Here is a 17948-nt window from a genome sequence, read left to right on the forward strand (position 1 = left end):
CTAATTCTATTATATACTTATAATCTTAAACTATAATACTAATTATAGCCTATTTATATAGCTAACTATTATTCTTACTTAATCTTTTAAAATAATAAACTATATATAGTATATAGTCTAGCTACCTAGGTTAATCTTCTTAAGGAACCTTTTTTTATTATCCTTAGATTCTTCTTTTATAGCTAGCTTTTTTAATAGCTCTTTTAGTATAATTAACTTAGTAACTAAAAATAAGGTATAGTCTATATCTATATCTTATTAAATTAGCTAAAGAAGCTTATAGCTAAAGATAACTAGGTTAACCCTATATATAATAAGGTTAAAAAAAGAATTAAAAACTAAGTCTATAGTAACCTATAATATATATAAGGTAATTACTTTAATTTCTATAGTTCTTAGGTATATATTATTATTATAGTAGTAATTCTTTATTAGGAAAATACTATAGTACTTAGCTAGGATTTTTATAATTATAAAATAGGTTAGTAATATAGATTAATAAGTAAAGGCTTAATAACTTACTATATATAGGTTAGAGCTAGGGTAAAGAAGGAAAGAAAAGAAGCTAGGCTACTATACCTTATATAGTAGCCTTTTATATATATTAGTAACTATATTAGTAATAGTTAGAGTTTAGTAGCTATTAGTAATACTAATTATAGTAAGCTTATAATTTAACTTGCCTAAGGGGTTATTTTTAAAGCTAATAAAGCTAGATTTTTAATAAATTATTAAACTATAAAGTAATTAGATTTAGTATTTACTTTTACTACTTTTTATATAATAGAAAAGATAACTTATATAAATATAATATTAAAAATAAGCTTACTTAATAAAGTAAATCTTAATATATAGTAAATAAAGCTAGAAATAACTATAAAATAAGTTAAGAACTATTAAAAATAATAATAGCTTTTATAACTCTTATTTACTATTATTTAAGTATAGTATTCTAAGTATAAATAAGCTTTATTAAAAAAGCTAAATAAAGTTAAAAAATAAAATTTATATATATAATTATATAGAGTATTCTTAGTTATTAACCTAAATTAATTAGTAAGGTTATATAACTAATTCCCTTTACTTAAAATTATACCTATAAGTAACTAATAATATAATTAATACTCTTTTAACTAGGTATATTACTATTATAATAGTATTTAATTATAAAGTAATTTTACTTTAAATTTATAAAGATTATTTAATTTAAAAGAGTAAATAATAGTTTAATTTATCTTTAACTTAGATTTATAAGAATTTCCCTTATAACTATGTTTTATAAAAGAAATAGCTAGTTCTTTACTTACTAATTGTAATATATTACTTATTAGTAAGTACTAAGCTTATAACTTTATAAAATAATAATTAAAACTAAAGATATATATTTTTTTTTAAATATAACTATTAAAGAGCTAAATATAAAGATCTAACTATTATTTATAGCTAGTTTAAGCTTATATAAAAATTATAATTATAAAGTATAGTATTTAACTAGGTAATATCTAGAACTTTAATAAAACTAGCTTTATAATAGGCCTTATATAGTTTAAAATAGCTATTATAAAAATAAAAAGATAAGAAAAACTAAAATTAATTTAGCTTAGAAACTATAAATAAATTACTATAATTTTAGTAATTAATATAAAAGGTTAATTAATCCTATTATTTATTATTAGTTTAGGCTAATATTACCTTATAAATTAATACTAAGAATATAACCTCCCTAGTAATTAAGTTATTATAATAAGCTAAAATAGATAAATAAATAATAAGCTAGATCTTAAGTAGCTAAAGTACTTTAATTAATTAATAGTAAAGAAATTAGTTAATTTCTATTACCTTTTAGTTCTTAATAGTTATAAAAGTTACTACTTAATTAACTTTAAAAGATATTATTAAAATTATAAGATTATTATACTTTATATATTTACTTATATATTTTACTTACTTTAACCTTTTAATATTAAGTATTTTTTAGTACTAAAGAATATATATAGTTAAGAAATAAAGTATTTAATTAAATACTTTATAGCTTATATTTTAAAAACTAAGTTTTTCTTTACTTTTTATATTACTTTTTAAGCTACCTTTATAGAAAGTAATATCTAGAAAGCTTTTAAAAGAGCTAGACTTTATTCTTTTAACCTAGAAACTATTATATTAAAGCTTAATATATAGCTATAAACTTTAATACCTTTTAGAAAAGTAATTAACCCTTTTTTTCCTTAAACTTTAAAGACCTTAATAATAGTAATAGAAACCTAATCTTAGTTTAAATACCTTACTAAGTAAATTAAATAGTATTATAGTAGCTTACTAAAGTTAATTATTAAGGTTTTATACTATTTTTTTAAAAAAATTAAAGTAGTAATATATAAGATTACTTTACTAATAGTAAAAAATAAAGAACTTTAATAAGTAAATAAAATACTAAGCTAATATTATAAATAGAAAAAGATTAAATTATAAAAAAAAGAAGTAATAACTATAAAGAAAGTATTGTAAGTAATTAATTAAATAGATATTAATATATAAGTAATAGCTAAATTATTAAGAAGTAGTAAGTAAAGGAAGTTAATTAAACTAAGTATTTAATACTATAGTATATATAGTAAAACTAAGTATAATATAAGGATTTGTAAAGTAGTTCTAAAAGTATTTAGAGAAGAGTATAGTAACTAATTTTAATTAATTAAATAAATTATAGGAATCTTATTACTGTTAAAACACTGCGTTACTTAACGCAAGCTATAGCTATAGTTAAGGCTAAGATAATTACGTAATTTTAGTTATGTAACTAGATTAATTAAGACTATAGCTAAGGTAAGCTAGACTTTAACTTTTTATTAACATAGTACAGAATGCAAATATATCTCTCTTCTAGAAACCTTAACTATTTAAATTTTTCCCCCCTAGAACACCGTATACTAATTCTATTATAGCCTATTTATATAGTTAACTATTATCTTTACTTAATCTTCTAGAATAATAAACTATATATAGTAAATAATCTAGCTACAAAGGTTAATCTTTATAAGGAATTTCTTCTTATTATTATTAGGTTCCTCCTTTATAGCTAGCTTTCTTACTAGCTCTTCTAATATAATTAATTTAGTAATTAGAAATAAGGTATAGTCTATATCTATATTTTACTAGATTAGCTAAAGAAGCTTACAGCTAAAGGTAGCTAGGTTAACTCTATATATAATAAGGTTAGGAAAGGGATTAAGGACTAAGTCTATAGTAGCCTATAATATATATAAGGTAGCTACTTTAATCTCTGTAGTCCCTAGGTATATATTATTATTACAGTAGTAATCCTTTATTAGGAGAATACTATAGTACTTAGCTAGGATTTCTATAACTATAAAACAGGTTAGTAATATAGATTAATAGGTAAGGGTTTAATAACTTACTATATATAGGTTAAAACCAGAATAAAGGAGAAAGGAAGGGAGGCTAGGCTACTATACCTTACATAGTAGCCTTTTGTATACATAAGTAACTGTATTAGTAATAGTTAGAGTTTAGTAGCTGTTAATAATACTAATTAGATTAAGCCTGCAATTTAACCTACCTAAGGGGTTATCTTTTATGTTAATAAAGCTAGATTCTTAATAGGAATCTTATTATATAGATAATAAAGGATATATAGAAAAGTGTAATACTTACTTAACTGTAATACTTGCTTATTATATATATTAATTTAAAATAAAAAGAAATAAAAAATAATAAACTTAATAAGATAAAACTAATAAGACGAGACTTAGTAAAAAGAGACCTAGCAAGAAGAGAAGATAGCTTGCTATTTAGTATTAGAGTCTTGTATATCTATCAGTGTACTGGTGGTGGTACATTGCTTGAGTCACAGTGCGCACAGTAAACTACGGAAGAGCATAAGACAGAGCGTGCAGTGTTAGCCCCACCCAGTGAGAATCCTCTCTCTACTGGTCTACCGTATCTAACAACCAGTGCTTACGTACCTCATCCTTGTCTCGGTAGGGCATGTCTGCATCCTTTAAGTGCTAACATCTGTGTAAGTTATTAAAGCAAATAACGCCCACTGACAAGCCATATGCTGAGCTTCCAGGTAAATGTGGTTTTATTGACAGTGCGCTCTCTCGCTAGATGCCTGTGCTTCTTCTTGCAGTACTTTGTGTGGATTCTCCTCCTCATAGGCAGACATCCATCTGTATTTGTGCTGTCTTGATTGACCATCACTGGTGTAGTAGAGTATCAAGCATCCGATCATTGTGTTGAGACTCATTGAGGTACGCGACGTCACGTCATCAGTACTCTTTTCAATTGGTAACTACTGCAACTGAAATAATTTATGTACACCTGATTTGTTGAGATTTGACTTCACTGGAATAGGTTGCTGTCGATTGTAACTTGAAGAAGGATTTAACCCTGGGCTTACAGTTTAAAGAGGAAGATAGGTAAACTAGAATATTACAACCTCTAATAGAAAATAAAGTTCTCTGTCTAGCTTATATGATTACATGTAGACGTGCATTCAGATAACAGTAGACTCCCTGATCAGAATTGGTAGATTATTCGCTGTCGCATAACACATGCAACTATCTACGCCTTTAGTGTGGCACCATGCTGTGTACTGTCGGAGTGTCGGAAGTCACCCCGGACAGGCCCAAGCTGTCAACAACCAAACGGCTCTCAGGCTAGCCAATCAGGTGCTGCATAAAACTAATTCACTTGTTGTAGTAACCGCAATCAATTATATACAGCTCCATTTTGTTGTTTATCAGTTCTTAGGCTCATGGAGTCTCTGTATGCCCAATAGCTACTGTTGCCTGGAATATGAAAGACTAAAACATGGTCCAAGTGGCTGTACAATTACGGTCTTATCAATCGAAGTTCTGGTATCATACTGAAGTATGAGACGTACGTCCGCATCATTCATAGTTCACGAATAACCGCCTCAGATATCTGATATTCCTCACCCAACCATTTGGCAGACACTGCAAGCTCCCTGAGATCTAAATTATATCATTTGTTCACCAGATACAGAAACGTTGTAAAGTTGTGCCAGATCTGTCAATCTGCAACAGTGTGCAGGGTAGGCACATCTGCCCGGCTATACACCGGAACAAGGCACCAAGGCACCAAATCTTTGCCGTCATTGTCGGCATTCTTCGTTATGCCTTAACCTCCATCAAGACGGCCAGCGCAACAACGAACCCCTCGAGCGAACGCCAGACGGCAGATATCCCCGCGAAACCCGACCAATTGCCCGATAGCGAGGAGCCTCTCTCGACTGGGCCCGGTCACGCGTGCTCTCACCACCTAAGAAACCATGTCGACGCGACGAGCTACTCTGTCAGTAACAATCACCTCCTCTCAACCCGCTAGACCAGCGATTGCCGTGTCCTCCGAGCTACATGTGCTAACTAGCATCAATTTCAGATCGCTCTACCGCCGCTCATTGAAGCTGGCGCTGGATTGGGCTGTCCATCGACACCTGTGGCGTGGCCAGGCTCTGTATATTCGCTCACTATTCGAGGCCAATCGTAATGTCACCGATCCCCGGCATCAAAGGGTTAGTCCACGGTTTTCGATTCGAGGATGAAACAGGAGCTCATTCTGCTATACAGGCTCTTTTGACCGAGACGGAGAAGCTGCTAGAGAGCTGGAAGCACCCCGATCCTTACACTCCTCCAACAGCCCCTGGAGGTAAAGTACACCAGCGAGCATATGCGAGCGAACTTCTTCAGCATGCTAACGCCATTCTGCAGGTTCCAAGTACGAGCGAAACCTCCCATCACCCGTTCTCGACCGTGAGTATCTGCCTACAAAGCCCCGGCCATATGCAACCCAGAAACTGATAACTGGACAGCTCCCCCGCACCCCGTCAACCGACACTAAAAACGAGACTGGATCATTTGGGCCGTATAAGGAGATATATGTACATAGAGGATATGGATCAACTCGAAGGGTTTGTAGCATGAATCAAATGAAATTTGGTCAACCAAATACCGATGCGGGACGAGCAAAGTCAGCAAACAATCATTTTGTCGATCATTCCATCCCATTACGAGCACTTGACGGAAAACGATAACTTGCGAGGTAAATGAACAGCGACTTGCATTGATTGCTAGTCAAGTGTCCCAACCATGGGAGTGCATTTGCTAACAGCGAGTTTCGTTGTTCAAAAGGCACGAATCCAACCATACATGACTAGTCAGCTCGAGTGCTTGCCTGTTGCATTGATTACTTGAATACAATCACTACCAATGGATTGTTGTTGAAAGTCGCATGAGAAACATCACAAGTGGAAGATGAAGTTGATCTTTGAAGTATTCTTATTTCATGACCATAGCCGTGGGGGATTATTGTACAACCCTAACGCGCGAATAAACTGATGAAAAGCAACCGTGTAAACCCTTAAACCGTGACCCCTTTGTCATGACAACCGAAACAACCTGCCATCGCATGGAAAAACAGAACCAAATGACCCGATTACAGCTCCTGGCTCGCGTTCTTACCAGTCTTGCCTGTCTTCTTGGGCAAGAGGTCTGTGAAGTGCGTTAGTACGAGTAGAATGCGGGATAGCACAATGAACTTACTCTGGTGAATGTTGGGGAGGACACCACCCTGGGCGATGGTGACGTGACCCAAAAGCTTGTTCAACTCCTCATCGTTTCGAATGGCGAGCTGAAGATGACGGGGAATGATACGGGTCTTCTTGTTGTCGCGGGCAGCGTTACCAGCCAGCTCGAGGATTTCGGCAGCGAGGTACTCAAGGACGGCAGCGAGGTAGACGGGAGCACCGGCACCGACACGCTGAGCGTAGTTGCCCTTTCGGAGAAGACGGTGGACACGACCAACAGGGAAAGCGAGACCAGCCTTGGAAGAACGCCTGAGATGAAAGTGTAAGCCTGTGATCAAATGGAAACGCGACCAGAGCGCGTTCAAAGGCGAAAGGAGATAAAGACTTACGATTGCGCGTTCTTGGAACCAGAGGCCTTGCCGCCAGACTTGCCGCCGCCAGTCATTTTGAAAGATGTGAGGTTGGGGGGGTTGTGTTTAAAAAAGTGAGTAGAAAAGTCTGAAAGACAGTGAGATGGATGAGAGTGTCGAAGAGCTTGGTTGTGATGACAATTGGTGGATGGGAAGTGGAAGAGATAAACGTTGGCGGGGGACGTAGAGGTTAAGTACTTTTCGCGCGTCAGAGCTCTGATCCCAGATCACTCGCAGCTAGCAACGCGCTTTGGCGCTAGCCGGATGTGGCAAAATTGAGCAGGCAAGCTGTGCATTAAAAAATAAAATCGACCCCCCTGGCGCGCTCGCATCATAATTGGGTCCCCTTCCAATTACTCCCGTCTCCCCCCGGCGAAATAATAAAACCGACTGGGGACCTCTTTGCCCTCGCGCTCGCGCTGCCTTTTTCCCCTTCCCAGATCACTTGCGCGTTATTCTGCTCTTGTTTTTGCCCTGCTCGCACCACAAGATTTTTTCGCCCTGGGTTTTCAATCTTCTTCCTCTGTTCATTTTTTTCCTCCTGTCCAGAGCGATTTAATGATTGGAGGACACGTTGGGTACTTGCAATCAGTACTCTTTCCCGGTACTTTGAGTCTCCCAGGTTTGCGCTCTTTGACCACGTCCATCTCATCTCGTTTGAGCTGTTTTGGTCCGGTTGCTCAGTTGTTGCTCAGTCGACTCCTTTTACGTGGGTTTTTTGAACTTGATTCACCCACCTGGTCCGTTTGAAGTTATTCTTCTGGTTTGGTCTCGACTTTGACCTTTCTTTTTGACCTATTTTGGTCCGAAATCCATTCGGTTTTTGAGGTTTGAATCATGTATGACATATCAAGGCACATTTTGCATCTTTTTTCCTACTTGAACTTGACCCATATCCACCACTTTATGGTGTATATGACCTTAAAATCTTCCAAATTTAGTACTTTAGATACAAATGAACTTCAAATTGGCTTCTTGAACCCCAGATTAAGGTGCTGTGACGTATATAGCATGTGCAGATGGTCCACAAATCGATTTCCCCAGCTTTTTGATATCAGATCTTGTCGAGATCCGTCTCAGGGACGACCACGACGGAGCCAACAGCCCTACGAGACGCGGCCTTCGGTACTCGTACGGCTGGAGAATGTGGAGAGAAGCAACGGAACGGGAGCTTCTGGCGTCGAGAAGCCGGAAGCCGAGTGGTGATGCGTCGCCGCAAAGACGGGTCGCAGCCCGGAGTCTTGGATACGGAGCGGACGCGTTGATGAGAGCGCGGGTACGCAGAGCAGGGATAGAGAGCCGGACTTGTGCTTGTGCAGAGGGTCCAGAGCTGTTACATATCTAACTAATGTACGGGTTCAGATCTTGTGGATTTGATGATTATCACGTCAAAAATGGAGGAAACACGGTCAATACGACAATTTTAGATGATATCTACGGAAGAAGAGGTCCATTTAAGCAATATGTTACAACATGGAAGCATGTATAGGTAAGTGAAGTGATATGTAAAAGGAAAGAAGTGAAAGCGCAGAGGAAGAATGACCCGGGTTGAGACGCGAGAGTTCGGGACGTGTGTGGGTGATGGTGATGGAAGGAGAAGAATTGAATGAATGGAGCAAGTCGCGATGAGTGTATGGATTTACTAGGACGCGAAAAGCATATGCTTGCTTGCATCAAAAGATGACGGAAAGGAAGTAGCGGGGCACGATTTAAAGCTGGCAGGGACAACGGGGCCAATTAAAAAAAAAGAACCATCATCCTTTTTTTATTTCACCAGCAGCAACGGAAAAGAGGGGCTGGCATGTCCCTCCCCAGCAGCCCAGCCCAGATCACCTCCACCAGCCGCTAGCAGCAAGCACGCGTGCGCACGCCCCCCAGGCAATCAGTAACCCGCTAACACCGACACGCGCCCAGCTACAAAAACCCAACCCACCCCCCGATCTTCTGGTTTCGCCATCAACTTCCATCTCACAACAGCATCTCTTCGCATTACCACAACTACGAGTTTATACTCAACCGAATCAATCAGCCACTCAACTTCTTTTTTCACCAAACCTCTCAAATCTTTCGAAATGGCTCCCAAGGCTGCTGACAAGAAGCCCGCCTCCAAGGCTCCCGCTACTGCCTCCAAGGCTCCTGAGAAGAAGGATGCCGGCAAGAAGACTGCTGCTTCTGGTGACAAGAAGAAGCGCTCCAAGTCCCGCAAGGAGACTTACTCTTCTTACATCTACAAGGGTGAGTCTCAATCCGCTTTCAATCGCGCTTCATCGCGTGTCGCATCCAAACGCGTCATACTAACTTCACATCTTCAGTCCTCAAGCAGGTCCACCCTGACACTGGTATCTCCAACCGCGCCATGTCCATCCTGAACTCTTTCGTCAACGGTATGTCTTCACGATCCATTACTTGGTATACTTGTTCTAACTTGTGGTTTAGACATCTTCGAGCGTGTCGCTTCTGAGGCTTCCAAGCTTGCCGCCTACAACAAGAAGTCTACCATCTCTTCCCGAGAGATCCAGACCTCTGTCCGCCTCATCCTCCCCGGTGAGCTTGCCAAGCACGCCGTCTCTGAGGGTACCAAGGCTGTCACCAAGTACTCTTCCTCGACGAAATAGGTGGTTTGATAGCTTGATTTGTTTTGGGCATTTGGTTTTTCACGCGTGGCATCAGGGTGTCATGAATCTGAGGTTTCACGGGGATCCAGCCCTGTTTTAGGGGCCTCATAATGCGTTACGGATGGTTTTGTTTTTTTATCCTGGGGGCAATGTCTTCACACACGGGCAACGGGGTTCGCGGTTGTACAATAAACATCGAGAATAGGGTCTCGATAAATTGAATTCGTGCACATTAGCTTTGCGTCCCAATCCTTTCTATTACATGTGTTCGTTTCCCTTCAATCAATTCCAACAATCTTATTTGCAGTGTCGGTGAACGTTGTTTGACTCTAACCATTATCTATCTAACCCAGACCAGCCTTGGATCGCTTCATTGTCTGCGTCACAGGCTGCATGATGCCTTTGTTATCCGTTGCGCCCAGCGCCGTTCCCATACTCCAACCCATTTTCTCCAACATGGCTCTTCCACGATTCTCAACACCAAGTTCGGGTGCTGCGCCGCCGACAACTTCACCATCCTGGTATGTGGCAGCTGCGACAGAGGTCCCGCCGCGAACCGGCGGCAGTCGCTTGCCTTTCTTACCTTTTTTATCTAGACGTGGGAGATATTTCCGATTGACACGGTTAAAGGCCTGGTCGAATGTTGCTTCAACAAAAGGGAGTGTGCGTCCAGTTCGATATAGCGTCGGTCTTCGTTGGTCACCTTTACCTATCGACTTGGACTTGATCTTGAACTTGTTCGCCAGCTCGTGTATTATTTTGCGAGCATGGTTGTCCATCGGGGGCAAGATGAGCCTGGTAAGTGTAAGTCAGCTGTATGGGCTTTGCTAGGGTGGAAGGGAACTAACTGGTCGTCGCCACTGATCATAAATGTTCGCATTTCATCTCCAACTTGTTCCATATTCATTCCATCTGGATATTTGACGCGAAGATCATCGGGATTGGCCTTTTTGCCCAGCATGCCGAGGGCACGCATCTCCTCTCTCTGTCTCTTGCGCTCCGACTTCTTAAGGCGATCGGTCTTCCAGCTCGCTTGAAGCGTTGCTTCCAGTTCGGAATCAGATAGATTGAAGTTGATTTGAGCTCTTGCTCCCTTGCCCTTGCGTGTGCGCAGACTGGGACGATCCCAGTCCATCACGTCGAAGTCGTCAACGAGCATTTGTTGCGCTTTTGCCTTCTTGGTGGACTCATCGAATTCCGAATCTGAGTCACTCAGAGAATCTCCAAAATTTACATCATCCATCCCAAGGTCATAGCCCAACTCGTGGCCAGCAATCAATCTAGCCAGTGTCTCATCGTCAATCTCGCTGGGCATGTCGTCTTTGTTCGCGGCTTCGAGATCCTCCTCTGACTCTGCGTCCGACTCATCCCCGTCGGGTTCGTTCTGGTCGTCGTCGTTGGCGTCGAACGGTGTAGACATCTCGCTATCATCATCAGATACCATCCCCCCTTGAATCAATTCTTTAAAGTACTCGTCCACATCAGTGTTCTCTTTCAGATTCGCAATGTAGTCGGCAAGGATGGCATCCTCTTCTTCTTTCACGCGATCGACTTCTTTGCGCTTCTCACGCTCCTTCTGCTTCTTTTCCTTCTTCGTAGCCCTCTTATTCCGCGCTGGTTCTGTGGGTAGCTCGGGTGCTGGCGATGGTGCCAATGGTATAGGCTCGGTGGTGATAGCTTGTTCAACGACTCGAATTTCTGCTTGCATCTGCATCATGTTGATAACAGGTTCAGGTGCAGGCTGTGGTACAGGCTCAGGCTTTCTTGGGGCGCCTCGACCCTTGAAAAGTATAACCTCGTCGCTCGAGGTGCTGCTTCTCGAGGAAGGTCGGTCGGGTATCTCCACGGTTGGTTTACCTCCTCTCTCCTGTGACTGATCCCCTTTCAGATCGAAGAAAAAACATGGCGCATCAGGTGTGTCATCTTTGGGGATGTCTTTTGTTTGGAGTGCTTCCTCTAGATCATCTGGTCCTATGAACTCATCCTCTCCGCTTCCATCGGCGTCCTCTTGCTCGCTGTAGGCGTCGGCTTCTTCTTCGGCTGATTGATTTATCTCGGTCGTTTCTGGCTCTTCGTTCCCTTCGTCGATGATGTCCTCGAGCAACTTCAGCGGTTCACTAGGGCCAGCGCTCACGAATGTGACTGGCCGTAACCGCAAGCTAGAATTTCCCCAAGCTGAGTGATCATGTTGCGAGGTCGAGCGGGCTTCGTCGGCGAGTGTAAATCCAACTGCGGCGTGTCAACTCTGCTTAATTCAATCATGTACGTCCGGCCCGGCGATGCGCTTTGCTTCGGCAACTCGACATCTCAATAGATCTTACCACTCTCGTCTCTGATAAAATTGACTCGCGGTGGCGTAGATGAATAATTTCCACGACCGCGAAAAGATCCTCTTCCCCCACGACCTCCTCGGCCGCCCCTGGTGTTCTTTGCGCCACGGGGCGCGGGAGCTCCCTTCTTGTTTCTAGCCATAGTGATTAGGAGAAGGCACGCTTCATGATGCGCAATTGTAACAGCGGGATGGGGCAATCAGTAGTTAATATACAGATAGGTCGAGCGCCCTAAAATTTGGGCTGTTTGATGGACGGGTATCAGTACTGTACAGAGCTTTGTCGATGGCAAACAAGCGAGTCACCCCGCCGTGTACTTTCCTTGCTGCCAGTCTGTGGATTGGTCCGGAAGAAATTCGGTGGAGTTCCGGTTCTATCGATAAGTGTCATGGAAGCCTGGGATAGTGTTGCAGAGAAAAGATGTGGCGTTGCATGCCCGTGTTTGGCGGGTCTAATGTTTGAAACTGGACAGGGATTAGCAGGCAGTTGTGGGCTGCGGTACGTATCGTGAATCATCATCACGACGACTTTTGTTGGTATAGGGTGGGAAAGAGCAACAGGACATCAGAAAATCAAGATTCACATTTCTCAACCAATTTTGTGTTAACTGCTTTGAAAGACCGTTTGTTTGATTTGGGATTATCGCTTGAATTTTTCTTTACGTTGTTGGTGATATCTGGATCTTGTATTACTAAATGTTGCTGTTTACTGTTTTTATGCTGTATTCTTCATGAGATTGTTTGAACTTTGGAACGAAATAGCTTACACTTATTCGATCAACCAACTTTTATACAAATTTCTCCGGTACTGCTAAGTATCGCGAAAAACGCGTTATTCTACGTGTAAAGCTATATACAGATTAAGATATTGTCTTGAATGAGCCAATTCCATCTGTGATTGTCTATCAAAACTCGAGCTCAGCTCTCCATCTCATACCGAGATTCTGACGTCGAGGCGTATCACGAGTGGCCCGTGCACCTGTTTCCATATCGCGTGCGTAAGAGTTCCACTCTTATCGCAAAACCCACCTCAGGCGGTCTATCCGTCTCCAAGGGGGTACCAGAAAGGGAAGCTCGGGCATGATAGGATAAGAGATAACTAAGCCACTTCTCCGCCATACAATCCGCTAACTAGACTCATTAATATTAACACCTTGATTATCACTATCGACATTTTTTGTCATCCCAAAGGCCCTCCACTACAGAGTACCTCCGGCTAAGAGTCACAAGCTGCTGGTATCCCCCGCCGTCCGCCGGCCCCAGCTGACTCCCCACTGAACTGCTGCTAGAGGCAGTCAGGACCCTGTTGCCCATCTGCCCGCGTCCCGTAGGCTGCCTTAGGTTAACTGTCTGCTGCCTCTCAACCTCAAAGTTGCCTCTTTGTTGAGGAACTATTACCGCCTGTATATCCTGTACACATGTCATTTCGGTTACATCCATCCAAATAAATAGATTCGCAGATGGTAGTTTGATATATTGCAACTGCCTGTCAACATGGAAAGAGCCATGGCCAACGTTGACCTAGGACCTTATCGACGAATCGTGCAAATGTTCTGGGACCCTGAGCCTACCAACGATGTCGCCCACGATCAACCAGTCTGGTGTTTAGGACGCTCCTATCGGATCAGCGATAAGAAGAGCCCCAAAGACGATGACCACGAGCCACAAACTCCTCCATCGGCGCCAAAGGTGGAAGCTGACGCTGAAGTGGAAGCCGAAGCTCAAGCTCAACAAGGTCCCGAGATAGCTCGACCGCCCAACCCACCAACAAATGCACCCGCCACGCCTCCAGACTCGACATCGAGCAGCTTCTCATCATCACTAGCATACGATGACCCGGCAAACGATGGAGGATGGCCATACGGCTTTATAAACGACTTCGAATCCAAGATATGGATGACGTACCGATCCGAGTTCGAGCCCATACCCCGATCAACGAACCCACAAGCTGCATCTGCATTGTCGTTATCCATGAGACTTAAATCCCAACTTGGAGACCAGAGTCCGTTTTCTTCGGATAGTGGATGGGGATGTATGATACGATCAGGACAAAGTTTACTTGCAAACGCCATAGCCATGGTTCGCTTAGGCAGAGGTAAGTTCACGTACCGACCACATAGTTCTGTCGCATGGCTAACATATAAAAGATTGGCGCAGGGGAGAATCAATAGAAGAAGAATGTCGTATACTCAAAGACTTCGCAGACGACCCGAGAGCCCCCTACTCTATCCATAGCTTCGTTCGGCATGGCGCCAGCGCTTGTGGTAAATATCCTGGCGAGTGGTTCGGGCCCTCAGCGACCGCCCGCTGTATACAGTATGGAAATCATCTACCCACCAGCATCGCCAATGTGAAACTGACAGATATGCTTACAGGGCATTGACCAACTCCCATGAATCCTCAATCAGAGTCTACTCCACGGGTGAAGGACCTGATGTTTACGAGGACGAATTTATGAAGATTGCGAAACCGTCAGGCGAAGATTTCCACCCCACGCTTGTGTTAGTAGGAACTCGACTGGGAATTGATAAAATCACACATGTATATTGGGAAGCTCTTATTGCAGCTCTTCAGATGCCGCAATCTGTAGGAATCGCAGGGCAAGTACTACCCTCCCATCACACGTATCCAATGTATTGACAAGGCGCAGCGGTCGTCCATCTTCGTCCCACTACTTCATCGGCGCGCAAGGATCTTTCCTCTTCTATCTTGACCCTCACCATACACGGCCAGCTCTGCCATACCACGAAGATCCCGCTGAATATACAAGCGAAGAGATCGATTCATGCCACACCCCTCGGCTGCGTCGCATCCATGTCCGTGAGATGGACCCAAGCATGCTGATAGGGTTCCTGATCCAGAATGAAGGTGACTGGCAGGAGTTGAAGCGAAGAGTTAAGCATGTGCAAGGCAAGTCAATCATACACATAGCCGAGCGAAACGCAGTTCTCGGAGGCTCAAGCGAGGGCCGGGAAAGCGCCATTGATGAAGTTGAAACGTTGAGCGATGATGATGATGCGGATACCATTCATGAGGCATAGGGTTGGGTTGGGTATAGGGCTCGGCGTTTTGGTATATTTGTATGCAGCCGGTTTTACTGGACAGGTAGGCTTGTGTCCTTGGTATAGACGATGAAATTGACCTGAACGAATTTTCTTATGAAGTTCCATCTTCCCTCGACGCATCGATGTGGGTTTAGGGGTGTCCCGTCCGGCGGTTGTAGCTCGAATCGGTGCATTCGTATTGCGCGGTAGATGATAGCATACGGCACGTATCTCATCCGTGCGAGATCGTTCATCGTTTCTTCTTCTTACCACCACCAGTTACTGGTTTTAGTTCAGCATGTCCTTCGTCACGGATGTGCGCGAACATCTTGGTCCTGGAAGTAAATGACTCCCCACAAACTCCGCACACCGGCTGGGATATTTGTGAGTATATAGCAATGAATTTGTAGCAGAATCAACGTACTGTAGCTTCCTGCTGTGTTTTTGCAGCTGCGGCCTTCTTGTCACGCTTCGCCTTCGCTTTTCCAACCTTCCTGCCTTGCGCTGGTTCGTCGACAGATAAATCTTGAACAGATGCAGACAAATCGTCTTCATTATTCAAGTTATCCTCCAACTCGAACTTATTGGCAGAAGCTATTCTCTCTGCGACAACGTCTCTTGGTGCATAGTCGGTGTCGTCTGAAGCGTCCGCAGAATCCGCAGGTGTTGACTCGTACGAAACATTTTCTGAGGGCGGCGCAGCCTCATTAACAGGGGAAGCTTTGGTTGAGGCAGCATCTTGCGTACTATTCTCGTGTTCGACGTCTTCGTTCTGATCGACCTTGCCTGCGGCCTTTTGACTGGGTGATGATATCTCGTCAAGTTGCAACTCGGCACCTTCGCGCTTCATTTGTCGCCGCAATTGCTGGACGGCTTTGATATGCTTCTTACTCTTCTCGTGTGCTTCAAGTTGCTTCTCGCTCTTGAAATTCTTGTTGCACACAACGCACTCCAAAATCTCGACCTCGGATTCCTCCTCAGACTCGGAGAAATCACCTTCTGCTCCATTGTCGTCGGAGCGGGTTTGCGCCCACTCGGGTACCTCGAAAGAAGCCATGCGCTCCTGGTTTGCAGCGCGCGATCGAGCGGCTTGAGCAGCAGCAGCGTTGCGCAGTGAAGCCTGTCGCTCGTCATGTGTTTGAGAGTTGGGAATGTATCGGGGATCGCGCTTTCGTACAAAGCCCACCAAGAAGTTGACAGCATCATTGAATTCTCGTATGGCATCGTCGCGCATCTTCTTATTCTCCTTCTCCATCAAGCGACGCACTCGGCGATCAGGGGCGTCAGAGAGACGATATTTGTCTTTCCAAGCAAATGACTTGACTGTTGAGAAGCCAGCCCATACGGTATAGAAGGGTTTCACAACATCGTCATAGTCGTCATCGGAGGAACCAAAAGTCGGGTAGTCTCGCACGTCGAGGTCGTCGTTGTCGGCAGCAACCTCCTCTTCCAAAGCCAGATGCTCGAAGGTCTCCCTGCAAATTCCGTAGAAGCCTGTTGGTTCGTCGTCGAAGGGTACAGCGGCGTTGAACTTGCGAATCAAGCTCATGATCTCCTCGGCGGAGGTGAGTCGCACATTTCGGAAGGTAGTGGGATTTCCGCCGTTGTCTTGGGCATCTTGGCCGCTCAGGATGGCGTCTCGGTGCGAGTCGTACCATGCTCTCTCTTGCGGGTCGGACAGGATCTCGTAAGCGGTCTGTACTTGAGCGAAACGGCGTGTAGCATTTTCGACATCGTTGTAGTTGCGATCGGGATGAAGCTCGAGAGCTTTTCGGCGATAAGCTTTCTTGATTCTGTGGGAGGACTGTCAGTAACAAGAGACAGAACAGAGAGTAGCTCGGTATGGGAAGGGTTACTCGTCATCTGTAGCTGAGCGTTCAACGCTTAGCAGTTCGTAGTAACATGTCTTTGCAGCAGGAGCAGGGCCACCAGCGTTGGAGCTCTCGGAAGATTGTTGGGCGCCCATGGTTACTTGGTAGAGCACCGCGGGGCCGTGAAATATAATATTCACGTAGTTGAGTGGCAGTAATGTATCTGGGACAGTGATTGAAGCTGTGTGGAAGGAGGGGCATCGCGGGGCAAAAATATTTATCTCCGCTATTTTATTTATTTAATGGGCTTGGTCTTCTATTAATTTTCTAGAATTTACAAAAATCATGTAAGCTCATTCGCTGCATCCGAGCGGGTATTTTACCTGTAGTGTGCTTGTACGCCGTATGATTCATAAAGAGTCATTGAAGCAATATCGCTACTCACAGGTTTTGTTGACCGATGTTTATAGTAGCACTACTTGATTTATTTTGGTACAAGTTTAGTTTTGTATGTCTTGTCTTGTCTTGTCTTGTCTTGTCTTGTTGTTGCTTACCTGCCACCATTATTAGTCTACAACTTCAAGGTTCTAATTGGTATGACAAGGATCTCTGTTAGTGGTCACTTTGGGAGTCAGTGCAAGGATATGGATATAAATTCATGACCAACAGCGACTTTCCCTATTCCCTTTAATGCATTATGCAGTTCTTACGCCATTATGAAATGGAACGACACCACCAAATGAACGAGGTTAACTGCGGTGTCAATTATGAAACAAATACCCTCACTTGAGAGAAAAATCTCTGCATTCATCAATGATTTAGTATTTAATATTGTATAGGATAATTCTCATGCGCCAATAACGAAGCGCATATCGCACACGAGGTCGAATGGAATGAACTAGTTGCACGGGTGATCATCGAGCTAAAGAGAGAGCACGGACAGAGTTCGAGATAGCTTCCAGACATACAGTAAGTGGCTTAAGGGTTTTATGACTGTGGTTGTTCTTTAGTTAGACCTGGCTCTCTGGATTCATTACCCTTTGAGGACATTTGCACTTGCATTTGCATTTGCATCACCAACGGAGGTAATTAATCAGTCATCTGACCATTTCTGGCCCGCAGAATGAACCAATAAGAGACCAAAAAAAGAAGCCCCAGTCTCGACTCATCT

General features: G+C 42.7%; 6 protein-coding genes across 6 annotated transcripts; 3 read left to right on the forward strand and 3 right to left on the reverse strand.

Annotated features, from left to right (window-relative positions):
- Positions 1 to 5531: 5531 nt before the first annotated feature.
- On the forward strand, positions 5532 to 5883 carry FIESC28_01022 (uncharacterized protein; the record flags this gene model as incomplete). Its single annotated transcript, XM_031155173.1, has 3 exons — positions 5532 to 5691; positions 5754 to 5795; positions 5855 to 5883. The coding sequence occupies 3 exons, from the start codon at positions 5532 to 5534 to the stop codon at positions 5881 to 5883; spliced, it is 231 nt and encodes a 76-aa protein (XP_031020764.1).
- A 594-nt stretch (positions 5884 to 6477) lies between these two features.
- On the reverse strand, positions 6478 to 7013 carry FIESC28_01023 (uncharacterized protein; the record flags this gene model as incomplete). Its single annotated transcript, XM_031155174.1, has 3 exons — positions 6478 to 6533; positions 6585 to 6877; positions 6958 to 7013. The coding sequence occupies 3 exons, from the start codon at positions 7011 to 7013 to the stop codon at positions 6478 to 6480; spliced, it is 405 nt and encodes a 134-aa protein (XP_031020765.1).
- Positions 7014 to 9050: 2037 nt separating this feature from the next.
- FIESC28_01024 (uncharacterized protein) lies at positions 9051 to 9593 on the forward strand (the record flags this gene model as incomplete). Its single annotated transcript, XM_031155175.1, has 3 exons — positions 9051 to 9213; positions 9291 to 9362; positions 9415 to 9593. 3 exons carry the CDS (start codon positions 9051 to 9053, stop codon positions 9591 to 9593), a joined length of 414 nt encoding a protein of 137 aa, XP_031020766.1.
- A 344-nt stretch (positions 9594 to 9937) lies between these two features.
- Positions 9938 to 12065, reverse strand: FIESC28_01025 (uncharacterized protein; the record flags this gene model as incomplete). Its single annotated transcript, XM_031155176.1, has 3 exons — positions 9938 to 10388; positions 10442 to 11822; positions 11915 to 12065. 3 exons carry the CDS (start codon positions 12063 to 12065, stop codon positions 9938 to 9940), a joined length of 1983 nt encoding a protein of 660 aa, XP_031020767.1.
- Positions 12066 to 13416: 1351 nt separating this feature from the next.
- FIESC28_01026 (uncharacterized protein) lies at positions 13417 to 14963 on the forward strand (the record flags this gene model as incomplete). The annotated part of the gene is made up of 4 exons (XM_031155177.1): positions 13417 to 14017; positions 14070 to 14238; positions 14298 to 14423; positions 14573 to 14963. 4 exons carry the CDS (start codon positions 13417 to 13419, stop codon positions 14961 to 14963), a joined length of 1287 nt encoding a protein of 428 aa, XP_031020768.1.
- A 253-nt stretch (positions 14964 to 15216) lies between these two features.
- On the reverse strand, positions 15217 to 16932 carry FIESC28_01027 (uncharacterized protein; the record flags this gene model as incomplete). Its single annotated transcript, XM_031155178.1, has 3 exons — positions 15217 to 15339; positions 15391 to 16759; positions 16823 to 16932. 3 exons carry the CDS (start codon positions 16930 to 16932, stop codon positions 15217 to 15219), a joined length of 1602 nt encoding a protein of 533 aa, XP_031020769.1.
- Positions 16933 to 17948: the final 1016 nt, after the last annotated feature.

This window comes from Fusarium coffeatum, assembly GCF_003316985.1.
Source record: "Fusarium coffeatum strain FIESC_28 chromosome Unknown BRIP53273_contig_28, whole genome shotgun sequence".
NCBI lineage: Eukaryota > Fungi > Ascomycota > Sordariomycetes > Hypocreales > Nectriaceae > Fusarium > Fusarium coffeatum.